We start from the raw sequence: 26,108 nt of genomic DNA, 5'->3' as shown, positions 1-26,108 counted from the left end.
TTTTGTCCTTCATTCTGCTGATGTGATGTATTGATTTGCATATGTTGAACCATCTTTGCATCCCTGGGAGAAATCCCACTTGATCATACAGAACCAGACTTTTTACATCCATTGGTTATTTTTTTGACTAGTTTCCCTGGAGAGAAATCCCTTCCCACCTGGGGGAAGGTAAGTAATGGGCTGCCCGAATTTGAGCAAAGGGCTAGGAGATAGTCTCCTATTTGGTATAGGCTTTGTTCCCACCTTTCTAGTTTAATTTTTCCAAGTGTGGAAACACATAATTCTGGGTGCCCATCTGAGGTCCAGGTGGGGTGGGGAAGTGAAAAGGATGTGAAGGGCAGGGAGTTGTCTAACTGCTTCTTATACAGTTTTCCAAACAAGTATCGTGTTATCTTGTTTTTAGGCTCACAATTCATTCCCACCTTCAGAGGCACCTGGGCCTCTAATTTGTGTGTGCCTGTCTGGGGCACTGCAATTTGACTTAGCTTTGCTTCTTGTTGACCTCCTCCATCGGCAGAGCTCACATTTATTTCAGTTTCCTCAGGTTAGCTTTCCAAGTTTTTGTAGATACCTTTCTCTCCTTTCTATGATCTTTTAAGACAAACAATGTATTCTACTGTAATAACTTGTGGAAGCTTTTTTCGAGGTGCAAAGTAAAAGCATTGTACACTAAAGCTTCAATATCTAAAATCCCACCTCCATTTAACACCTAATCAGCAGATTCCTAAAACAAATTCATCTTTACCTTGCATGACATCATCCATTGCAGCATAATCTGCAATTGGTTCATCAGCCTAGAAAACAAATGAAGACAATTCAAAACCACAAGGGAGTAGGAATCTGAAATCTGAAGTATGGCCCATGATTCAACTAGTGATATTGCTACAAGACACAAAAACACACTGTCCAGTAGAGAACTCAGTTTGAGCCACAGCCAGCAGTGTCCAGGTTTAACAGTGGATGCCCTGGTGGCTATGGGTCTAGAGTCAACACCTCAGAAATAGTACACTGTGTGTGTGAAGAGGAAAGGCAGAGGGGACTATTTTCCCACTCTTAAAGACACTTTTAGACATGGAAATGTTTAGACACCCTGGGGTTACTAAAGACTGATGTAACCAATGTGAGCTAAGATACTGGTAGTGGTAGTGAGGGGTACAAATAAAAAGTTAGACTGGTCCTCTCAGAATACCAATTAGGTTAAAATTATACTTTTGTCCCACGTCACCAGCAAGAACAAGATACCCATTTCCTTTTCAGGAGGAAGCTTATGATGTCTTAGCTTATGACGAGGTTAGCTGCAAGGATAATGAGGCCAATGAACAGTACAGACTCTAGCTGCTCATGTGAAGTACAAACCATTCAACAATACAGGCTGTTTCTAGGACGTTAGACAGGATCATCAGGATATAGCAACTCAGTGTGTTTTCAAAACCATTTCACAGAGCCTATAGTTCCAGGAAATGCAGAATGTTAAACAGAGAGAGGGGTTAGGTGGTGGGATGAGGGGTGTGTGTGCATGGATGGGGTAGATATGGGTCTGCCTCATCATTCCAGGGCCTAACTTTATCACACCAGAACTGGGGCTCCAAGGTTTGAAAAGCATACATTTCACAGTTCAAAATAAAAAACCTGAACAATGATTCTACCACATGATGTGGTGGTATTTGGAACAGTAGGGATTCTTTTGGCCAAGAAACAAAAGAGGCAATGGGAAGCGACTAAATCAGGCCCTTAGGGAGGGGAGAATTGGGCAAATGAGGCTGGTTCAGTGACTTTTCTATTTCTTTCTTTTGAGACAGAGTCTCCCTCTGTTGCCCAGGCTGGAGTGCAGTGGCGTGATCTTGGCTCACTGCAACCTCCACCTCCCAAGCTCATGCCATTCTCCTGTCTCAGCCTCCCGAGTAGCTGGGATCACAGGCGCCCACCACCACGCCTGGCTAATTTTCTTGCATTTTTGGTACAGATGGGGTTTCACCATGCTGGCCAGGCTGGTCTCGAACTCCTGACCTCATGATCCGCCTGCTTCAACCTCCCAAAGTGTGGGGATTACAGGTGTGAGCCACCATGCCCAGTGAAAGTAGGGGCTTCTAAGACACTGTCAAAGAAAAGTCACTGAGGCCGGGCGCAGTGGCTCACACCTGTAACCCCAGCACTTCGTGAGGCGAGGCGGGCAGATCACCTGAGGTCAGGAGTTTGAGACCAGCTTGGCCAACATGGTGAAACCCTGACTCTACTAAAAATACAAAAAATTGGCCAGGAGTGGTGGCACATGCCTGTAATCCCAGGTATTCGGGAGGCTAAGGCAAGATAACTGCTTAAACCTGGGAGGCGGAGCTTGCAGTGAGCTGAGATCGTGCCACTGCACTCCAGCCTGGGCGACACAGTGAGACTCCATCTCAAAAAAAAAAAAAAAAAAAAAAAAGAAGTCCCTACTTTCTATATCTGCTAAATCCAAAACCAATTTCCATGCCCTGGACAGAATCCCATTAAGTTGTGTATGTGACTGTTGTGACAGAACCTTGTGTTTTTACCCTTGTTTCCTAGCTTGGCTGGCTAGTACTTTTGAACCAAAAGGAAAAGAGGAGATACTTTAATACTATGAAGTATGGTTAAGTAATTCTGCTGAACCGGAAGTTAGGGAAAAGCTTACGGAGGAGGCTGAATCTACTTTTAACTATGAAAAACTATGAAAATCTCAGCAGAGATATATTTTAAAGTATAAAATAAGTTACTATTTGCACTGGTCACAAGTCTATCTTCTACCCATCTTTTGCTTTTTTTTTGTGGGGGCAGCATTTCAAATTAAGTTGCAGACATCAGTATCATTAGTGTGGTTTTAAGAACAGATCCATCCAGTCCAAAAAAGGAAAAAAAAAAAAAAAAAAAAAGCAGGGGTGGGGATTGGAGGGCATTGGGGAGGGGACATCCCAGAAACTTTGTGACCTGAGACTAGATTATTCAGCTTTCCTCTTTGGAATGACAGTCAATCCTCAAGTGTTCAGAGGGCCACAACCCAGTATCACTCCCTTCCTCCCAGTGTGAGAGGAATGAAAACTAGATCTGTATCTGGAGAAGAATGGGGGCCCTTGTGACAGAAAATCAAACGGGAAAAATGAGGCGTGAAGCTTAGCAGTTGGGCAGGTGGGATTTATACCACTGCCCTGCCCTACCAGGGAAGAGGAAAGTAATGATGTACCCTGATCCCACCAAGGCACAGAAATTGATCCAGGTGATCCAGGAAAGGCCAAGGAAAGCCTTCACTTTCACCTTCTCAGGGTACCAGCAGTTGCTGATGCTGTGGCATAACAGCACCTACTGTAACACACAAGAACAAGATATGATGATGTCCTGACCTCCTCTAAGTCTCTTGGGGCTCAGTCAGAGCTAGGCTGAGCCGCAAAAACTCACAGCATTCATTTACCACTGCCCTCTGCTAAAGACTCAATGCATCCTTTAACCACCATTTCACACAGTTTACACATAGTTATGTAACATGTAAAACCTTGAGTTCTTTAGCTAAGGAGCTGTTTACTTACCTTTAATAAAATGACAGATTCAGGAATGACGCCAAGGGTGCCTAGGGTGGCACAGTCATCACTTAAAATCTTTCCATCAATCGACAAATTCTGGTCAAAAGGAGCAACTGAAAATGCATGCATGATCTGTGCCAATATAAAAGAGACAAAGTCCGTATAATGCAAAACACTAAGACTTATACCCTATTTAAATAAATTACGTATGGATTCTTAAAAAAACAAAAAGGCTTCAGAGTACAAAACCACTGTTGCTTACAGTCAGCCTACTTGTTATACTCCTATTGAGGCTATCGTCCCTATATATCCGGGAACATCCTTAGGAGGTCTGGTAGAGTATTAGGAAACAATTACACACACAGATGCATTTGTTCCTTACCTTACCAGCTTCCCAAGGATGGAGGTGTGGGGAAATAAAACGAGTAAAAAGTGGCGCTGGGCCGATGGCTACTCTGAGGCTTGGGCAAGGTCATCACTGTCACCCCACCATTCCCAGGCCCCATATCCTTTCATCAACAAGTCAAGTCCAAATTATTTCTTCTTTTTTTTTTTTTTTTTGGTGTGTGCTGAGACAGAGTCTCACTCTGTCACCCAGGCTGGAGTGCAGTGGCGCGATTATGGTTCACTGCAGCCTTGAACTCCCAGGCTCAAGGGATCCTCCCACCTAAGCCTTCTGAGTAGCTGAGACTACAGATGTGTGCCACCATGTCTGGCTGATTTTTAATTTTTTTTGTAGACACGAGGTCTTGCTATGTTGACCAGGCTGGTCTCGAACTCTTAGACTCAAGCAATCCTCCCATCTCAGTCTCCTGAAGTGCAGAGATTACAGGCATGAGCCACTGCACCTGGCCCAAAATTCTTTCTTAAAACCATCTTTAAATTCTCTCTTTTGTTCTTATTCCTTCAGCAAATGGCTTGGGGTATATAATTCAGCCCTTGGAACTGTCACATATTCTTAGACTGAGTCTTGCCTCTAGGAAGCAAAATATGAATTTCTGAAGGGTAGGGACCATATATGCCCCACCTCAGTTCTGGCCAAGTGTTAAAAATTAAATATGGTGGGGTGCAGTGGCTCACGCCTGTAATCCCAACACTTTGGGAGGCCGAGGTGGATGGGTCACCTGAGGTCAGGAGTTTGAGACCAGCCTGACCAATATGGCAAAACCCCGTCTCTACTAAAAATACAAAATTAGCTGGGTGTGGTGGCACATGCCTGTAATCTCAGCTACTCGGGAGGCTGAGGTCGGAGAATTGCCTGAATCCAGGAGATGGAGGTTGTGGTGAGCCGAGATCATGCCATTGCACTCCAGCCTGCACATCAAGAGCAAAACTCCATCTCAAAAAAAAAAAAAAAAAAGTAAATACATTCCAGATGAGTGTGGTGGCTTATGCTTGTGATCCCAGCACTTTGGGAGGCTGAGGCAGGTGGATCACCTGAGGTCAGGAGTTCGAAACCATCCTGGCCAACATGGCAAAACCCTATCTCTACTAAAAATACAAAAATTAGCTGGGAGTAGTGCCACATGCCTGTAATCCTAGCTACTCGGGAGGCTGAGGCAGAAGAATCACTTGAACCCAGGAAGCAGAGGTTGCAGTGAGCCGAGATTGCACCACTGCATTCCAGCCTGGGCGAAAGAGCAAGACACTGTCTCAAAACTACATACATACATTCCAAAATAATGGTATTCATAATATTTAGATGTTTTTACAAATTCAGAAAGGTTTTTTAAATTTTATCATTTCTGGGTCATGTTTACCTCTGGAGGGCAAGCAGAAGTTGGGCTCAGAGAGGCAAACACAGGTAACCTTCAATGACACCTTTAATTCTTAACTCGGTAGACAAGTCCAAGAATATTCACTTTAGTATGCTTTTTAACTTACCCATAAAATGTATGCTATTACATGTATCTTATATTACGCCACCATCCATGATGTCATGGGAAAACCATTCTGCCCTTTCCTGTACTCTATTCTTTGGATGTGGAAAGACAAAACGAGCCTCACAAATCAACCCTGAACTGCGTGTGTAACAGGGCCCAAGAGCTTGACAGGCCAGCGTGATGGGGACCAGAAAAGTGATTTTAATAATGGCACCAAAGACAAATAAGAACAAAGATATAACAGCACTGGCCTCCTCCCTAACTGCTGGGACAGAATCTTACCTGGATTTTTCAAAAGAACATTAGCACCCAAAAAGCAGGCAGGGAGAACTAACATTGTGGCTAGCAATGAAAAGTGCACTGGCATCATCAATGGTCTTCATGAAGCAATAAGCAGGAAGTACTGATAGGACAGTTCTACCCAAGCCGCTCAGCATGCAAACATCAAGCAGAGGCATATCCAGCCCTACACCAGCAAATGTTCTGGAACCATGAAGATCGAGCGGAGCTACGGTGGATGTGTGCGATGCTAACTTAACATGGATAACGTCACAGCTGCTGGACTGCAGAAATGCTTGTTCATGCCCCTAAATGCTAAGTGTTTTTGTACTACCCTATGAAACTGGACAAATAGCAGATACCTCTAGACACAAGTGCCACAACGGAGGGGCTGACGTTCACACATTATATTCTGAGAATGGACAAGGACACTGAGGTGCTGTCAACAACTAATGAAGCATTTATTAAGAAGCTACCATGTGTCAAGTACTGTTCTAGGTGCTGATAATATAAAAGTGAATAATCCCGCCCTGGAGGGGTTCCCAGGAGTGAGGTCAAAACAAAGTTGTGAGGATGGTAGCAGAAGGTATGTGCAGGATCTAGTGAGCACAGCGGGACAGTCAGTTCCATGAAAGGGGCCAAGACAGGTTTCACAGACGAGTCACCATGAAAGATGAACACATGCTACTAGTGAGGAGAAGATGGAACAGGCCAACCAAGGCAGGGAGGCCTATGGTAATAATCCTTAAACTCTAAGTGCTAGGAAAATGCCTGAGTATAAAGAACATGATAGAGGTCTGCTTAACGAGTAGGTGCGGTATTCCTGGTCTGTGGAGCTAACAGGAACCATGAAAACCCTGTTGCTATCAGGGAGTGGCTCTCCTCTGCTTGTGATGGTGTGTGGGGCTGAAAAAAGAAAATACAGAAGCAATCGCCTCAGCTGCCAGGCATTTCACCTCTGTGCCAAAATATTCTACTTTCTCAGGCAGGCAATACCACCCACCCACTAAAGATCTATCTTTGGGAAAATGAAATAATACAATTAAACACTGAACATCTTTTGAGAAAGGAGATGAACAAATTGTACTTCATTAACTTCATGGGATCAAAGGTGGATGAATTACTGATTAGACACAGCAAGCTTTGTAAGGTTTCAAGCAACTGTATATGGTAGATATGTCTAGAAACAAACATTTACAGATTTGCAATGGTTGTCATCCTATTAACTTAGAAATGCAGTATCCCCAGAGGAAAGGCTCCATCAAACACTAAAACACAAATTACATGCCTTAAGAAAATCACCCACCACCACCAGCTGCGGATCACACACATGCCCACCACAAACTCTGATGCTATCCACGCTACCAGGCAAATAGGCTCATATCTAGTTGAAGCATCACAAGCTCCCACCACTATGTAGTGAGGGGAAAGACCTTTCACTGCCCTTTCTTTGACTCTGTTTGGCCCGCAGTAGTCCCTGAAGCAAGAGTGGGAGATGAGAGAGCCATTCAGGAAGAACACCTCTGAGGGCTGTGTGAACAGCTGCCATGTTCTAGCAGCTCATTCGGGCAGGTAACATGCTCTCAGACGGAAGGGTTATTTCTGCTGACTTCTGGTTTATTCTTCAAAAATTGTAGTCCATAATAAAAGCAGCACAGGCTTTAAAAAATGTCTTTATGCACAGGGGCTCTTTCTGTAATTTAAAGGTTTTGAATGTTCGAGGTTTCCCAATGACAGGCAGAAAGTCAGTGATAGAAACAAGGTTTCTTAGATGTAAAAGGTACAATAACAGAGTGAAGATATTATGCCAACACACTTATTTTCAGAGCCATGGGTTCAACCAAGGGAAATACTGTTGTCAGGACAATCTGGAACACATAACACCCTCAAAGGAAGCCTGTACTTTTGCCTCGATTACAATGATAAATATCAGCAACAAGAAAAATGTGTAACCAGTAAACTATGCCACATAAAAGTAGCAAAGGAAGAAATTTGGTCAACTTTTTGGATATCTATCAGTGACTGAAACAGATTAGAGGCCAGATTTTTTCATGGACATCTTGAATTTATCAGTTCCTTCTGCCTAGGGTTTGAGATTTACCACTGGAATGCTTATTTATGGTATGTCAGTATTGATACCAAGAAATAACAGTATCATGAAACCATTTCATAATGCCTGCACTATAGCAGTGGAACTGATTTGTAAAGCAATGCATGCTTTGGTGGGGGAATGGAGAGGGCATATCTAAAATAAATCTATATAACAATTTGGAGAACATCACTGCATAAAGAAAGGTAAAGATAATTTTGAAACTCTATCAAGCCCGGGCGTGGTGGCTCATGCCTGTAATCCCAGCACTTTGGGAGGCTGAGGCGGGTGGATAGCGAGGTAAGGAGTTCAAGACCAGTCTGGCCAAGATGGTGAAACCCTGTCTCTACTAAAAATACAAAAATTAGCCAGGTGTGGTGGCATGTACCTGTAATGCCAGCTACTCGGGAGGCTGAGGCAGAGAACTGCTTGAACCCGGGAGGTGGAGGTTGCAGTGAGCCGAGATGGCACCACTGCACTCCAACCTGGCTGACAGAGTGAGGCTCTGTCACACACACACAAAACAACTCTATCAAACAGATTTATCTGCCACCAAAAATACTGTGACAGCCTAGTGAATAAGCAATCACTAATCGCTAATAATAAGCTGCCTTTTATCTCCCATTAAATTTCACAGCAGTTCCTGGTAACAGGCTCCAATACCTATTAAGTGGTCAAAGAAAAGCACAGAGCACAATAAAGTGAGAGAACAGTTATCCCGGCACAACCTCGACATGTGACAAATTAAGTGGTTCCCAATGTTTCTCATTATTAGAAAGCTATTGCAGAACCAGCCCAAGTTTCCAGAACCCAAAATTCACTTTCATCTTCACAAAAAGATTTTTGGCTATTTTGAAAACTTTTAAGTCTTTTGGAAAAAAACATAGATACATACATATATGTAAATACAGGTGGAAAGCAGGAATTCATGAAGGCCCTCTTAAGTCCAGAGCAAACCTGAACAAACATCTTCCTCACCTGAATTTTCAATTCTTTTAACGTCTGATTAGCAGAAACGAGAAGTGCTTTCTCACCACGAACTTTTCTATGTCGCATACTTCGGCGAATAACTTGCTTTTGATAGGCTATATAATTTTGATGGGATATCTTTTGCCGCTTTGTTCCACCATTGCTCTATAATGAAGATTGGAAATGAAGAAAGCACTGAAATTAACCACAATGTGACCCTTGCTCATGAAGTTTTCAGGCAAACAAAAGCTGTTTCCTTATTGGTCCCTTAACCATTTGAAATTCAATGTAAACAATGAGTAGTGACTAACGAGACTTTCTTAGCAAGCTCACATATAATTGATAGAAGAAAAGAATGAGTAATACACACCTCTAACTGCATGTAAGCAGTTCAAATGTTTGTTACAAGAGAAATTTAAAGTTTGGTGAGGGGGCTCACACCTATAATCCCAGGAGTTCAAGACCAGCCTAGGCAACATATTAAGACCCATCTCCACCAAAAATTAGCCAGGCATGGTGGCATGAGCCTGTAGTCCCAGCTACTTGGAGGGTAAGGCAGGAGGATCATCTGAGCCCAGTAGTTCCAGGCTGCAGTGAGCTACAATTACACCACTGTACTCCAGTCTGGTGACAGAGATTCCATCTCTTTTATGAAAAAGAAAAAAGAGAAAGATGACATTTAAAATCAAAATGATTAAGTCTGACCTTACATCAGAAAAACATAACAAATTGAAAAACTTCAATGAACAACCTGAATTTAAAACATTTTCTTCTCTTCTTGAGAATGACATAGAAACTAAGTATAAACTGCCGTGAATTTAAAAATAAAATATAGAACCTTAATTAAAAAAAAAAAACAATTTGACTAAAAATAAGACTGTACCACTTTTTCTAATGGCAAAATATACAGCCTCACTCATAAAATATTCTTGCAAAAATGTTATACCAGAATGTAATCAAACATTTACGCCCACCTTTCAATTTATAGAAATTGGAATATAGGGGATATATAAATAAAATAAGTAACATAAGGAAACAATCAGCCAAATACAGAACATGGAACAATCTAAAAGAAATCAAACTGGTCCAAGCTCAACGTCAAGAAGGGAAAGAGCCAGGCATGGTGGCTCATGCCTATAATCCCAACACTCTGGGAGGCTGAGGCGGGCGGATCAACCTGAGGTCGGGAGTTCGAGACCAGCCTAACATGGAGAAACCCCATCCCTACTAAAAATGTAACATTAGCCGGGTGTGGTGGCTCATGCCTGTAATCCCAGCTACTAGGGAGGCTAAGGCAGGAGAATTGCTTGAACCCGGGAGGCGGAGGTTGCGGTGAGCTGAGATTGCGCCACTGCACTCCAGCCTGGGCAACAAGAGCAAAACTCCGTCTCAAAAAAAGAAGGGAGAGAAAGGGGGTCCGGAGGCAGAGTAACTGTTCCAAATTCTAAGTCTAAAGTGATACAAACAACACATATCCTGATTACATACTGGTTTGAGAGGAAAAAACTGTTCAAGACATATCTGAGTATGGGTATTAGAGGACATTAGGGAGTTTTCGTTAGTTTTCTTATTTATAAGCACACTATTAGTATTATGTAGACACTGTCTTTATTTTTAGAGGGGAAATGTCATCATGGCCATGACTACCTAAAGGTGCTATAAAAAGGATGCCCATGGGTATGCATGATATATACGGTACTAGTCAAGAAAAAAATAATAGATGAGGACCAAATGTCCTCTAAAGTACTCCTATAAATCCCTCATCAAGAGGTTAACGATCAAGATTCTTCTGCTTTTTGTACCAAAGGTGGTGGTGGTGGTGGCCGGTGAGGGGGTGGGTGAGAAGCACACGGGAGATTCTTCTGCCAACCAGGGCAGGGAATAAAAGCAGCAGGATTTTTAAGAAAATCTTTTCCTCTGGTTTAATTAAATCTGGATGAGGTAACCTCAAGGCCCTGGCTCTGGTTTCCACAATTGTCAATGAGCGTCAGCTGTGCATAAGCAGAGCGGTTTAGTGGTCATTATGGACACAGATGCCACGTATTCATTACTCACGAGCTCCACAGTTTGCAAAGCAGAAGGTGATCAAGACCCGAACACAGAAGAGCATTTGTTCAGGGTGCCTACCACTGGCTAGACACGCCTGAGGCTAGTTCAGCTCTAGCCCTGAATCTACATAGGCAATTGGGTGATTCTAAGATTCACGAGAAAAAGTTAAATGCACATATGGGTTAAAAAAAAATACAATGAAAGCTGATGAAACATTTTCCTCAATCTCAACTGTTGAAAGTAAAGATCAAATTGAACCCAAATTCTACAATCAGGAATATAAAGAAAAATAACTACATTAACATATAATTTTATTTTAGAAGTACAAAACAACCAAAAAACAAAACTCTGAGCATCAAGCAAGACATTTTTTTAATAACTCTGATTTTAAATGGGTCTAAAGGCTTTTCCTGGAATTATTTCTTTCTTAATCTGGAGAATTTAAATCCAACTTAACTGACAAAAAAACCAGCCCACTGGTTTTAGAAGGTTTTCAATTACCTAAGTGATACCCAATACCGAGTATTAACCTAAATTTAGATGAACCTAAATTTTTAGATGAAGTCAAAGGAGTTAGGTTTATCTAGCTTAGAGAAAAGAGGAAAGGGGATTTGTTTATCTCCACTAAGGACAAGCAGAAACACATCATTTTTTATTTCAGGGATTTAAAGCAGCAATTACAGAAGCTATCTATGTACTGAGATATGTGATGAAGAGGGTGACATTTTGAAAATGCTGAACATTTTTCAGGGACTATCTATTCTTTTCCAAAGAGGAAGGTTACACTTGAGATTTTTTGTGAGCCAAAAATTTTCTGTGAGAAAGCAAAATGTAAAATATTCTAGAGTATTACAACATCCAAACAAGGAAAAGGAAGACAGAAGAAAATTATGAAGTATAAAAAATAATTATAGTATAAAAAGCAATGTTCCCCAACATTCTCTATCATATTTATAAACGTGAAATCTGTTGTCGTCCACAACTAAGTAGAGTGATTCCACATCCACTTTGAAAAATTGCTGTGGTCATGACCACAATGAATAAAACTAGATAATCAAAAAAAGTTAGCTTTCTAAAATCTAAACCACTTGAAAATGTAGATGGTTTTTCTAAACAACTCTTAGGGTGAAAAGCAAAGCTTAAAATAACAGAAACTAAAGACAGTAAGAACATCATGTCAAGTTTAACAAACTAATTTACAAAGTTAACCAGAGAACAGAGAATTAGTGACAACAGGCAATAAAAGATTTGATTCCCCCATCCTGGCTAACACAGTGAAACCCCGTCTCTACTTTAAAAAAAAAAAAAAAAAAAATTAGCTGGGCATGGTGGCGGGTGTCTGTAGTCCCAGTTACTGGGGAGGCTGAGGCAGAAGAATGGCATGAACCTGGGAGGTGGAGCTTGCAGTGAGCCAAGATCACACCACTGTACTCCGGCCTGGACAACAGAGTGAGACTCAGTCTCAAAAAAAAAAAAAAAAAAGGTTCCCAACTGATTATTAAACCATAATACCAAGTGATAATAACTAAAACATACAGTACTGCCAGACAAAAGAGAATGCAGTCCTGAATCGAGATGGATATGTACATACATACACATTTTTTTTTAAGGCAGAGTCTTGCTCTGTCGCCCAAGCTGGAGTGCAGTGACGTGATCTTGGCTCACTGTAACCTCCACAATTCTCCTGCCCTGCCTCAGCCTCCTCAGTACCTGGGATAACAGGCCCATGCCACCACACCAAATTTTTGTAATTTTCGTAGAGATGGGGTTTCACTATGTTGGCCAGGCTGGTGTCAAACTCTTGACCTCAAGTGATCCACCCGCCTCAGCCTCCCAAAGTGCTGGAATTACAGGCGAGAGCCACTGCGCCCGGCCATACACACACACTTTTAATGTATCAACTAAAAAGCACACAATCGAGTTTGTACAAAATGTGGCTTGAAAGATGGCTTGTATAGACCACAGAGATGTCCCCACCACAGAGACGGGGACATGAAAACAGAGCTGACAACAGGGTAACGGGCAGCAAAGTCATGTCTGCAAACGCTTGTGGAGACATATTAGTACCGAGTCAACTAATACATCTCAACAAGCATTTGCAGACATGACTTTGCTGCCCTTCTTTACCTTGTTTCTTATACCAAGGAACACAAGATGTATATATGCACACAGAGTTTAATAAGGGCATCACTTACTATAGAAAAATATCCCCTTTAAACTGAAAACCTGCATTCTCATCAAGTGTACAGATTTGGTTAGCACTGAAGCAAAGGGCCCTCCAGTGTTGACTGACTGAAATACAGATTAGGAAGGACAACTTAAAGAGTGGCTGATCACTGTCACAAACTGCATGATTTTGCTTCTTCACAGGTGTTCTGAGGTTATTTTATGAGCTCCAATAAGCCATGGAAAACAAATGGTGACATCCCTTTATACCAGTTTGGAAACCACAAGTAACATTTATTTTGGGCACACCAAGATTCAAATAAAGAGGGCTTTTCAGACTCTCTCAATCAATGTTAAAAATGAAGTAACAGTATCAACGTGCAGACAGGACAACAAGCCCAGATACCTCTGCTCTGTCACAGATACCGCAGATGGCTATTTTAACACTTTCATTCTTTCAGGGAGAACGCTATCTATAATTTCACTACACTATTTTAGCAGTAAAGAAAGAAAACAAACATCTCATCTGTTAAAAATAAAACTCTAAGTAGAGTAGAATATCCGTGAGTTTAAAGTACAAAATATCCTCCAATGTGGGGGTCTGACTTTTTGAGAAGCTGAAACTTATCTCCACCAACATCAACCATAGTCCCACCATCTCCTATTCTCAAAAGACAATTTACGGGCCAGGTGTGGTGGCTCACGCCTGTAATCCCAGCACTTTGGAAGGCCAAGGCAGGAGGATCATGAGGTCAGGAGTTCGAGACCAGCCTGGTTGAAACGCCGTCTCTATTAAAGATACAAAAAATTGGCCAGGCGTGGTAGCGCATGCCTGTAATCGCAGCTACTCGGAGGCTGAGGCAGGAGAATCACTTGAACCTGGGAGGCAGGGGTTGCAGTGAGCTGAGATCACACCACTGCACTCCAGCTGGGCAATAAGAGCAAAACTCTGTCTCAAAAAAAAAAAAAAAAGGAAGAAAGTCCTAACAAAACAGTCCAGAAAACTTATTTAAATTTATTTTTCTGAGACAGGGTCTCTCATTCTGTTGCCCAGGCTGGAGTACAGTGGCACAATCATAGCTCGCTGCAGCCTGGAACTCCTAGGCCCAAGCAATCCTCTCACCTCAGCCTCCTGAGTAGCTGGGACTGCACACATGTGCCACCATGCCCAGCTAATTTTTTATTTCTTGTAGAGATGGGATCTTGCTCTATTGCCCAGACTGGCCTCAAACTCCTGGTCTCAAGTGATCCTCCTGCCTCAGCCTCCTGAAGGGCTGCAATCACAGGTGCGAGACACTGCATCCAGCCCAGAAAACAGTCCATCTTAATGCAAGAATTTAAAGTGTGCTACAATGAAAAATGAAAGACTAACACATCAGCTGATCTGATCGCTTGATTAACATCTTAATTAGAGACTTCATATACTCCATTATTAAGGTTATTGTTTATAATGAGAAAATCAGAGTTAAATAATTTTTTCATAAAGATTCTGATTGAGCCGGAAACCAAGATATGTGTCGTTTTAGTCTTCTTTCTCAGCTAAAAATTTAATCATCACATTACATTTTAGCCTTTCTTACTTAATAGCAAGAAATATATTCATTCTGGAATCATGTGGTTCATGGCTTTTCATGAGAAATCAGGACGGCTGTAGCATGCCACCAAAACTAAGGAAAGACAAGGATGGGAGCTAAGAACCAATATCCTGGCCGGGTGCAGTGGCTCATGCCTGTAATCTCAGCACTTTGGGAGGCTGAGGTGGGCGGATCACGAGGTTAGGAGTTTGAGACCAGGCTGACCAACACAGTGAAACCCTGTCTCTACTAAAAATACAAAAAATTAGCCCTGTGTGGTGATGGGCGCCTATAATCCCAGCTACTCAGGAGGCTGGGGCAGGAGAATCATTTAAACCTGCGAGGCGGAGGTTGCGGTGAGCTGAGATCCGTGCCATTGCACTCCAGCACAGGCAACAGTGTGAGACTCTGTATCAAAAAAAAAAAAAAAGGAAAGAAAAGAACCAATAGCCCATATAGGGTGCAGAGAGATGGCCAGGGGCTTTGAGTGGCTGCTCTCGAAGAGAGAACAGCAGAAAGTATAACAATGAAATGCAGCTTCAACACGTACTTGATTAAAATCTGGATCTTTTTCTCCATCTGGTTTAGCTTCTTCCTTGTCCTCCTCTGTTTCAGAACTACTCACATTCAGCTCTGGAGCTGAATCCTTCATCACCTGAATGTGCCAGGACAACAAAGAGAAGTAGGTCAGACCCTAGGAAGGCAGGCTATGGAGGATGTAGGGGCTGGGACCAGCAACCTTTATCAAGAGGAGGAACACCTTTATCATGGTGGGATTATAGACTGGAAAGTGGATCAAGAATCAAGCCTTCTCGGTTTTCTATGCTCTTTTAACATGTTGGTTTTTTGCCCTATGACTTATTCTTGTAGTATTTAGTGTGCTCACCATACATTTAAGAGGTCTCTGCAGAGCAGTTATTACTATCAGTCTTGTACAATGATGTTATTTTGCAGAAGTTCGAAGGTGCTTGACACCTTCCCCAGCACACTGATTGTTCAAGCCTTTTCAAGTTCTCAAACTATTCAAGCGGCAGGAGTCACATGCTCTTTAAGAATTGAGAAAATGAAAGATGGAAGAAGCGTTCTCTTGCAGAACACTATGAAATGCTCGTATTAAACTGAACAATGAAACTACAGCTAAATTGGATAGTATTTTATACTAGAGAACTAGAGATTTAAGAAAATTCTACAGGGAGAACAGAGACATTTATACTCATTAACTTCATTTTCTCGGCAACTTAGGAAATGAAGGCCTTAGTTTATTTAACTTGTAAAGCAGAACCCTTGGCCTCCAGAGCATAATTTGTAAGTTACCCTTCTAAAAAATGTGTTTGGAAACGAGCATCAAATAAAACGTATTCCATTTTGTCTTTAATCCTAGAAACCGTGGAATTAAATAAATAAGATATCTAGAGATCTGGGTCAGGATCTACCCAAGAGCCATCCCTAATATAATAAAAATGCTTGGAAATCCAATCCAAGCAAGTATTAACACCTCCACTTCCCAAATATATCCAATCGATTTCACCTGTCCTTGCAGGTCAATGCAAAAGGCTCTAACTGGCCTCTCTTATTCCTGTTACGCCCTCACAGCAATTCCAAACACTATAGCCAGGGTGATTTTTTTTTAAACTATAAATCAGATCATATCATGGCCTTGCTTGAAACTCTGCAGGGGCTTATAGCTACACTGGGAAAAAACCCAATAAACCCGGTCTTGATAAAGGTATGATGTACAAAACCTGATAGTCTATGGTCGCTCATTCCGTATCATGATCCCTTCTTGGAATACATTTCATTCTAGATCAGCAATAGCCACTAGGGTAGCCATTAGCCACATGCAGCTATTTAACTTTAAATCAACTACTAAATTCCTCAGTCACACTAGCCACGTCGAATGCTCCACAGCCACACGTGGCCAGTGACTACTGAAGTGCGCCGTACAGATACAGAACCTAGAACCTGTCCATCACCACAGAAAGCTCTACTGGACAGCGCTGTTCTAGGTGCAATGGTTTTCACTCTGTTGCATAAGCACATCAGGCTTATCCTTTTGACCTTTGTTTCCTTTGCCTGGAAAACACTTCCCAGGCTGCATCCCTGACAGTGAGGGTTTGGGTACAAACAACTTCTCCAAGATGCTTCTCCTGTTACTCCCTGTCTCACGCTAACCTCCACTTTACCCTGCTAAATTTCCTTCAAAACAATCATTTCTGTGTGAAGTCATATGAATTTATAGTTTATTCCTGATCTTTCTCACTAGGTCCCTATAATTTTGAAAGCAGGTATTATACCTGCCTTCTTTATCACTGTATCCTCAGCACCGGGACCATTCCTGGAACACAGCTGACATTCAATAAATATCTATGTATCAATTAATAACAAACTAAATTCTCATACAATCACATAACTGTTCATTTTCAATTACTGTCCAATTTCAATTCTGATGCCAAACAGCTCTGAAGGAACAAAAATGCAGTCCTAGGCAGACCCTCAGTGCAAATACAACAGCAAATCAAGTCAAAGAGCACGCTTGATCATTACTAGTCATCGCCACAAGAGGGACCAGTACCTTTTTATTATCCACAACTTTATGGACATAGATGGTGGCTTGAGTGTATTCACGCAGGTCCCTCTGCTGCTGACACAATAAGCCTTCTCTGCATTCTGGACAGAGTTCTTTGGAAAAAAAAAAAAAAAAGGGAAAACAGAAGTGGCTGAGGAATCATTGTTAAAGAATCAAAGATCTAAAAACATATATCAAAGTTACTAGTGAATATTCATTAAACTCTTAGTAACATTTTCTTGTTTTGAGACAAGGTTTTGCTGTGTCACTCAGGCTGGGGTACAGTGGTATGAACATAGCTCACTGTAGCCTCAAACTTCTGGGCTCAAGCCATGCTCCTGACTCAAACTCTCAGCAAGTAGCTCAGACTACAGACATGTGCTACATTTTTATTATTTTGTAGAGAGAAGGTCTTGCTATGTTGCTCAGGCTGATCTGAAACTCCTGGCCTTAAGCAATCCTTCCATCTTAGTCGCTCAAAGTATTAGGATTATAGGTGTGAGCTAGTGTGCTGGCCCAAACTCTTAATAATATTTTCTATTACATGCAAATGATAAGGAAATCCATTTACTGTCCATAAAGAAACGTACAAATAATGAGATGATTATAATGAGAGTTTCCACCTAGGGAGTTGGGACCGCCACACGATCTTTAAGCAGACAACACTGATACACCCATTCTTTTTAAAATGTCAGCTCTTAACTACAGAAACCAAAAGCAATATGAACACTTACTAGGCTCAGAAATATACTGTGTTTCTGAAGGGTTTACATCTCCCACTTCAATTCTCATGATTTTAATTACATGATCCACAACAAAGAGCTTTTGTATCATTTGCCACTCACTGGGCCATATGAGAGCTATACTGTGCAAAAAAAAAACACAACATGCCTTAAGACACATGGAAATTAAAAGAATTAACATAATCCATTAGTCTGCTAAACCAAAACCATCAACACTAACATTTAATCCAAAGGAATTAGAGGGAAAAGATACATATCATCAACAAAGAATAGTTTTTTATACAAAGGAATGTTACCACAGCAGCGAAACTAAATGGACTGAAATTACATGAATCAACATGGTTAGATCTCAAAAACATAATTGAGTAAAATAAGTTAGTTGCAGAAGTATAAATACAGTATGATGCCATTTATATAAAAAGTTTTAAATATGCAAGACATTATGTGCATGTATTTTTTTTTTTAACAGAATACTTTCTGAGACAGATAAACTCTATAAATTCACGACGATGGTTCCTGCGAGAGGAAGGGTGGGAGACAGAGAGAGAAGTAGCAACAGAAGGATAAGCACTGTGGGGCCTTTAATCATACTTGAACAATTTAACTTTTAAACTGACTGGTAACACACATTTGCTTATTGGTATATTTTCCTGAAGTCTGACATTTGCAGTAATAACAATGACAGGAAGAAAGGGAGGGAGGAAACAGAAGAGAGATGGAGAGCAAGAGAGAGAGTAACAGGGAAGGAGGGATGCAGAGAGTGAGGGAGAAAAAGAGGTAGGGAGAAAATGTAGAGAATATATAAACTTTCAAGTCCCTTCAATGATGTTAAAGTACTGAAATATGAATAATAAAACTCTAGCTTAACCCCAACGGCATTTTTATTTATGTGTTCCAATTTCCTTTTCCTGATTTTTCTGACAATGTTGGAAGCATTCTACCTTCTCGCATATATGATTTTTCGTAAAATCAGGGGAGAAATTCACAGATGAACACCTCTGGAAGTACTTAAAGCATGGAATAAAATTTTGGTTCTAAGACCCTAGAATTCCAGATGACCAGTGCAGTGGCTTTGCTCTGCCACCGTGCTATCTTCCTCCTTTAATTGTCTGAAGCCTGGCAGTGGCACAACGAAACCTACAACCAAGACCATGTTGATTCTGTGATTCTGGAAGAGGTCACAGCGCTGGTCACCAGCAGCGGGGGGAGGAGAAAGGGTGGCTGTGTTGTCTCCAAGAGGGACAAGGAAGGAGCAAAAAGACAAATAGCCTTGGCAGCCTCTTGTCTTTCCTGGAGAAGTAGTCTTTCTTTTCTTTTAAAAGCGGGGGGAAACCCACAATTCAGCAAAGGACTAAATTCTTAAAATAGACTATGTCAGATGAGAAATTTCCTAAACACACTTTATCAATCATCAGAAAGAGAAAAGAAAAAAAAATCACATAAAGAAAAGGAACTCACAGTTTAGAATCTTCTTTGGTCATGGAAGCAAATGTAAACATGAGGCCCCCATGGGGACACAAAAGAGCGCTGTTCCCAACTGATGACACAGGGCTGCATCTTGTCGGCTTTCTACTCAAATAAGACAAGGAGGAGAAATATACCTAATTACTGCATGACGAAAGAGAAGATTTTAAAATAATTATTTCAAAATTAGAGATATATTTAAGAAAATATTAGTAATTAAATGTGTTTCTTAGGCTTATTCATTTAACTTAATAGAAAAGAAAGCTTTCAGTGTGTGCTGGTGAAAGTAACCATGAAGGGTACAACAAACAGAATCCATGAAATCTTAAAAAATACCAGAGTCAAACCGAGTCATAATAACAATAAAGGAAATAAAACATATTTTGTTTCTACCTAACAAATTTCCGCCACTCTTCGACAAAGAACTGAGACACGATGTAGAGGACATCCGTATCCTAGAACACAAAAATCACAAAACAGTATCCGTCAATTTACCGCCTGCTTAAGACAAATTCCTTATAATATACTTTGGTTGTCCTTATTCAAGTTTTATAAATAAAATGAAAACACAGTCCTCTACCAAAAAATAGCAGGCTGGAGTAAATCCCCTGGTTAGATAACTAAACAAATGAGAATAGGAGAAGTTCTGGGTTGTTCTGAAATAGCTCACTGGGAACTTGGCAAGGGCCTTAAAAAGTAAAGATGCATTCTTTCCTTTGTGGGAGTCATTATACCTCTGGCCAGTTACTGAGACACGGTCTGTTTTTATCCTGGAACAAATTTGGGAGAGAAGTCTTTTGCTCGTTTGCAATCATCTTATGTAAGGCTTCATTTTCTTCCCCTTCTCTTTCTAAAATCTGAAAGAGAATGAAGCAATCAACTGTCTCCTGCTGACAGCACATGACTTGCCTCCTCCCTACACCCCCGTCAGAAGTACAATGTTAATTTCCCTGGGAAGTCAACCCAGGAGGTGGCATGCCATTTCCCCAGATGTCAGTAGCATTCAGTACCTTGCACTGTGAACAGCACTCTTTGTAACTTGGAAACTCAGGAGCCTTTGGAAAGTACTGCTGCAGTTTGCTCCAAGCCTCTTTAGAAACAAGCCTTCTTTCATTTTCAGATATGCATAACTCACCTGAGTTTAAAAAAAAAATTGGAAAAAAAAAAAAAGCTGAAAAAAAGTCAATATCTATTTCCTATTTCTTAAACTTAAGAAAAATCCATAGGTGCACTTTTCTTGCTTTGCTAAAGTGTGGTATTTCTAGCTCTCTTTTGTTTTCAAAAACTTCTGAATTTCCAATTTCATTTTAATTCTAAAGGAGGTAGCCATTAACCTCAATTTTATGTCCTTAATCTAGGTCCGTGGTTGAAAAAAAATCATGAGATAAAAACAAATGTACAAAGCTAAAACCGTGCATTTTCTTTCTCCCTGCAAGGAAGGAAGTAGTCAAAAATGGGATTCCAGGAGTCCTCGGACCTCTGTGCCATGGCAGGGGCTGCTTAACAAAATCACGTGTTCTCCCACACTCAAAGGTTATCATTTCCTGCAGACTTTATTGTCTCCCATTTGACTAATCCTGAAATCACACTGCATTAAAATAATATTTTGACAGCTGCGTCCAACCATCACAGGACCATTACCTTAAGTTATCAATTCAAACAAGATAAAGCAATCTACTGTTCAATCTGAAAACCATCTCCAGTCAAGCACCAACTTGTTTGCTATTTGCAATTTATTCTAAAGATCCCCTTCAATCTTCAAAAATCCCAGAAGACATAAAAAAAAAAAAAAATACTAGTCACTGCCACTCTCCTCTGGCTCTACTTGTGGTTATATTTAGTATTGTTTCAGCTGTTTCAAAGCGGTAAGTTAGTGAACTTCACTTATCTACCGATATCGGTCATTACTCAGAAAACGATCTTTAAATTCCTAACGTCATATGTTTGTTTCTGCACCCATTGGCAAGGTACTTGTAGATTTATTAAGAGTAATAAAGCCAGGAACTTTCTAAATACGTACTACACTTTCCATAATAAATGAATTTAGAAAGATGAATATAACCAGGCAGAGTACAGCTAGCAAGTAATAAAGCTGGGATACGAAACCAGGTCTATAGGCCAGGCACAGTGGCTTGCTCCTGTAATCCCAGCACTTTGGGAGGCCGAGGCAGGTGGATCACTTGTCAGGAGTTTGAGATCAGCCTGGCCAACATGACGAAACCCTGCCTCTACTAAAAATACCAACATTAGCTGGGTATAGTGGTGCTCGCCTGTAGTCCCAGCTACTCCGGAGGCTGAGGCAAGAGGACTGCTTGAGTCTGAGAGGCAGAGATTGCAGTGGACTGGGCAAGAGAGAGAGACTCCATCTCAAAAACACAAAACAAAACAAAACAAAACAAACAAAACAACAAAACCAGGTCTAAGGCCGGGTTTGGTGGTTCACACTTGTAATCCTAGCACTTTGGGAGTCCAAGGCGAGCGGATCACGAGATCAGGAGTTCGAGACCAGCCTGGCCAACATGGCGAAACCCTGTCTCTACTCAAAATACAAAAATTAGCCAGGCATGGTGGCAGGCACCTGTAATCCCAGCTACTCAGGAGGCTGAGGCAGAAGAATTGCTTGAATGAGGAAGGCGGAGGTTGCAGTGAGCCAAGATTGTGCCATTCCACTCCAGCCTGGGCGAGAAGCAAGACTCTGTCTCAAAAAACAAACAAACAAACCCAGGTCTATAGCTCATTCAAACCCCATAATATATTTTAAAATGTATTTTTTTATTTAATAGGAAATAGGCCAGGGGCAGTGGCTCACGCCTGTAATCCCAGCACTTTGGGAGGTTGAGGTGAGAGGATCACAAGGTTAGTAGTTAAAGACCGGCCTGACCAAAATGGTGAAACCCCATCTCTACTAAAAATAGGAAAAAAAATTGGCTGGGAGTGGTGGTGCACGCCTGTAATTGCAGCTACGTGGGAGGCTGAGGCGGGAGAAGCGCTTGAACCCAGGAGGCAGAGGTTGCAGTGAGCTGGGATCACACCATTGCACTCTAGTCTGGGTGACAGAGCAAAACTCCGTCTCAAAAAAAAAACAGAGTCTCATTCTGTCGCTCAGGCTGGAGTACAGTGGCACGATCATAGCTCACTGGTGCCTCCACCTCCTGGGCTCAAGCAATCCTCCTGCCTTAGCCTCCTGAGTAGCTTGGATAACAGGCACAAGCCACCATGCCTGACTAATGTTTTATTTTGTAGAGAGGGAGTCTCTTGAATTTCTGGTTTTAAACAACCCTCCTACCTCAGCCTCCAAAAATGCTGGATTATAAGCATAAGCCACTATGCCTGGTCCCTATAATTTATAATACCTCAAAATGCAACTTAACTTCTACCCCTCACCTCTTCTGGATCTCTGAATAATCCTCAAAAAATTATTTTGCTTTAATAAACTTGTTACCAGAGAAATGAGGTCACAAAGTAAACATGTATTTTCTTTCTGGGTGGGCTGTTAATTTAAATTTCCCGCAAGTCTATGAAAACTTACTCTAACATGTCCATCCTCAGACACAATTAGGGAATTTATTTTTTAAAAATGAAAGAAAAAGATTAATTGGATTATCAAACCTTAACTTAGTAAGTCCTTATGGTGAAGTATAATGTAACTATAAAAAAGATTAAGGTAGACTTCCATGACCTGATTTGGAAAGAACTCCATGGCAATTATAATATTTAAATGGTTTCTTTTTTATGCTTTAAAAAAAAAAAGAGATTCTTTGTGTGTGGTATAACTCCATGTGGTTATGAGGAAACAATAATGGGAATGTGCACACACACTTTACTATTAAATGAGCAGAGGAGACCACAGACACTGTGGGTGCGCGGCTTCATTCTGATATCGGGGTACTTTTAGGTAGTGACTGGCTTTTATGTGGGATGAGTGTTTCTCATATGATTAGGAAAGAACAACCAAAATTCATTTCTGAGATCAGAATAATAGTAAATAATCATTTTACTATAGTCTAGTTGGTAATAAATATATATAGTCCTTCACTCTACTTCTTAGCTGAGTTTCTAAATTTAATTTCCTATTATTCTAATAATTACTACCACAGTAGTTGCTAATATGTAATATTAACTATGAATATTAATACAATTAATGTAATTAATAATGAAATAAATATACTTGAATATTGTCTATGACCTCAAAATAGTTAAATAAATTTGGGTTGCTCTTTTCACTGTGACATATAAATTGTTAGAAATTAAACTTGTATCCTGCAATGAATCATGTTATTTCTTAAATTTTAAGAGAAAGCCAATCAACTAAATCCATTCTATGAGCAATATCTCCCAAAACAAGATCAAAGCAGTCAAGAGAGATTCAATTCACTAAACATAACTGGATATTCTAAAACTCAAAGATTCTTCTGGTAAAAAGAGAAATCTAGTTAACAATGAATTTAGAGATACTGGATAAATGACCCTCAACCCCTCATCCTAAATCTAGTTCAAACTGCATATAATACTTTGGGCTTTGGGACATCTCAAGAAGTACTCTCAAAATAACAAAACACAACACAGCCCATCATCTAAGCAAACTAGGTGTAATAAACAAGGTAAGCTATAGGAAGGTTATTCACTTAAAGGAATACAAAGTAAAATGGATAAGAAAACTTGATACATATAATATCTGTATTATAAAGCTTCTTATATAATATCTGCAACAAATACTGAACTCTAGGATAGTAAATCTTCCAATGGAATATAATCCAATGATTAATTCACACAAAACCTATGATATATTAAATACATATAATACATTAGAAATATACAGGAATTTTGTTATAAAAATACCAAAATTTAAGTCAAGGACTTTCCAGGTTAAAATGATGTTTAAAACTGCATTTACTTTAAGAGCCTCATGAAACATCATTAAATCACAATAAAAAATAAAAAATAAACTTTTATTTTTAGAGATGGGATCTCACTCTATCACCCAGGCTGGAGTTCAGTGGTGTGATCATAGCTCACTGTAACCACGATCTAATGGGCTCCAGCAATGCTCCTGCCTCCGTTTCCTGGGTATCTAGGACTACAGCCATGTGCCACTTTGCCTGGCTAATTTTTACTTTATTTCTTAATAGAGATGTGGTCTCACTATGTTGCCCAGGCTGCTCTCAAATGCCTCAGCCTCTTAAAGTGCTGTGATTATAGATGTGAACCACCACACCAAAGGATTTATATTTATATAAAAAGACATACAGCTATAAAGATGAAAACAACAGAGGGAACAACAGGGATAAAAATTATAAGGGTTTAAAAGAAGGTGAATGAGACACAATAAAAATTAACTCTAAGTTGGCAAAAGTCAAGAAGTAGCCAGATTTGCTACACTGCAGTACTGTCCCCACAGACGCAAGAACTGAGGGCTTATGAAGTAAAGGTAGGGATTTACAAAAAAATGAGAGAAGGGATGGAAAGTCTACTTAAGAGGTATGTAGTCAGATGCTCAGTCCCCTTCTCTGCCCTTGAGATCACTGTCCCCTCTAGCCACCAAAGACTACATGCTTATTTTCAGACAACAAAACCTAACCTGCACAGGGGACACAAAACACAGAGACAAATGAAGCGACAAGCTGAGACAGGGAGAATTAAACCTTTCCACTCTTGAATGCGGGGACTCCGAAGTCCTCTTCTTTCTACAGCTTCTGAAGAGTGACAGCAGATCTGAATTTTCTAGGCAGGCGAATGAAAGATACTTATGGAAAAACCTTGGTGGCCCAATAGCAGACAGCACCATTGGGAATTTCCCAGTGAAACAAGCCGGCTGGGGCACCGAACTAGTGAAGTTCAGTCACCAAGCCCCTCCAAGACACACGTGGCTTCCACAGAGTGCCTAGCATAATAAATGAACCCGTACAACACTGGGGACAAAGATCTTACGAGCCTACCAGAAATTGAAGTGGAGAAAAATTACCTACAAACAATGGCTTTGGACTTCTGAATGGTACGTTCAAACCACTATCACAAGTCTCTTTAGTTTTCACGGAAAAAATATTTCCAACAGACAGTTAAATACCTAGGCAAAACTATCCATTGCAGTGTGGTGATCCTAGACAGGTGACTCTTGCCTCTCTGTGCCTCAGTTTACTTACTCATCAGTAGAATGGATGCGATAATATACTGATAGCACAGGGTTGTTAGATTAAGTGAGTTGGCCAGGCATGGTAGCTGACGCCTGTAATCCCAGCACTTTGGGAGGCCAAGATAGGCAGATCAACTGAGGTCAGGAGTTCAAGACCAGTCTGGCCAACATGGCAAAACCCCATCTCTACTAAAAACCAAAAATTAACTGGGAGTGGTGGCACATGCCTATAGTTCCATGTACTCAGGAAGCTGAGGCAGGAGAATCATTTGAACCTGGAAGGTGGAGGTTGCAGTGAGCCGAGATCGCACCACTGCGCTCCAACCTGGGCGACACAGTGAGACTCCATCTCAAAAAAAAAAAACAAAAAACAAAAAACCAGATTAAGTGAGTTAATATTTATAAATGTGGAAAACTACAGGCAAATGGTAAACATTCAATAATTGCCCACTATAATCTCCTCCTACCAGCATCATCAGCACACCTCCAGAAAGAGGTTTTAACAGAAACTTAATGAGTAAAGTGGATTTCTAAGTAAAGCTAGGTATCCTATACCAGAAAAATTTTACCCTGGACACATGGTACGTTGACAGATAACATAACACAAAAACAACGGTAGAAAACTATCCTTCTTTTTTTTTTTTTTTTTTTTTTTTTTTTGAGACA

General features: G+C 40.7%; 1 protein-coding gene across 24 annotated transcripts in view; it reads right to left on the bottom strand.

Moving 5' to 3' along the window:
* USP48 (ubiquitin specific peptidase 48) overlaps positions 1–26,108 on the bottom strand; it is a 105,322-nt gene that overhangs the window by 7,584 nt on the left and 71,630 nt on the right. For 16 of the 24 annotated variants that reach the window (XM_015441195.4, XM_074017661.1, XM_045378643.3 and 13 more), the window contains 10 exons: positions 20,323–20,447; positions 20,047–20,169; positions 19,706–19,767; positions 19,307–19,417; positions 17,840–17,970; positions 17,112–17,218; positions 15,090–15,194; positions 8,760–8,915; positions 3,537–3,662; positions 746–794 (listed from right to left, as the gene is read on the bottom strand). In XM_015441195.4, the coding sequence (XP_015296681.1) occupies positions 746–794; positions 3,537–3,662; positions 8,760–8,915; positions 15,090–15,194; positions 17,112–17,218; positions 17,840–17,970; positions 19,307–19,417; positions 19,706–19,767; positions 20,047–20,169; positions 20,323–20,447 (1,095 nt within the window). The remainder of the gene's footprint in view (positions 1–745; positions 795–3,536; positions 3,663–8,759; positions 8,916–15,089; positions 15,195–17,111; positions 17,219–17,839; positions 17,971–19,306; positions 19,418–19,705; positions 19,768–20,046; positions 20,170–20,322; positions 20,448–26,108) is intronic. The other 8 variants (XM_015441206.4, XM_074017674.1, XM_074017655.1 and 5 more) reach the window with 3 other exon arrangements.

The sequence above is a fragment of the Macaca fascicularis genome, chromosome 1 (assembly GCF_037993035.2).
Source record: "Macaca fascicularis isolate 582-1 chromosome 1, T2T-MFA8v1.1".
NCBI lineage: Eukaryota > Metazoa > Chordata > Mammalia > Primates > Cercopithecidae > Macaca > Macaca fascicularis.
Note: the sequence above shows the minus strand (reverse complement) of the source record. Positions and strands in the feature narration are given on the sequence as shown.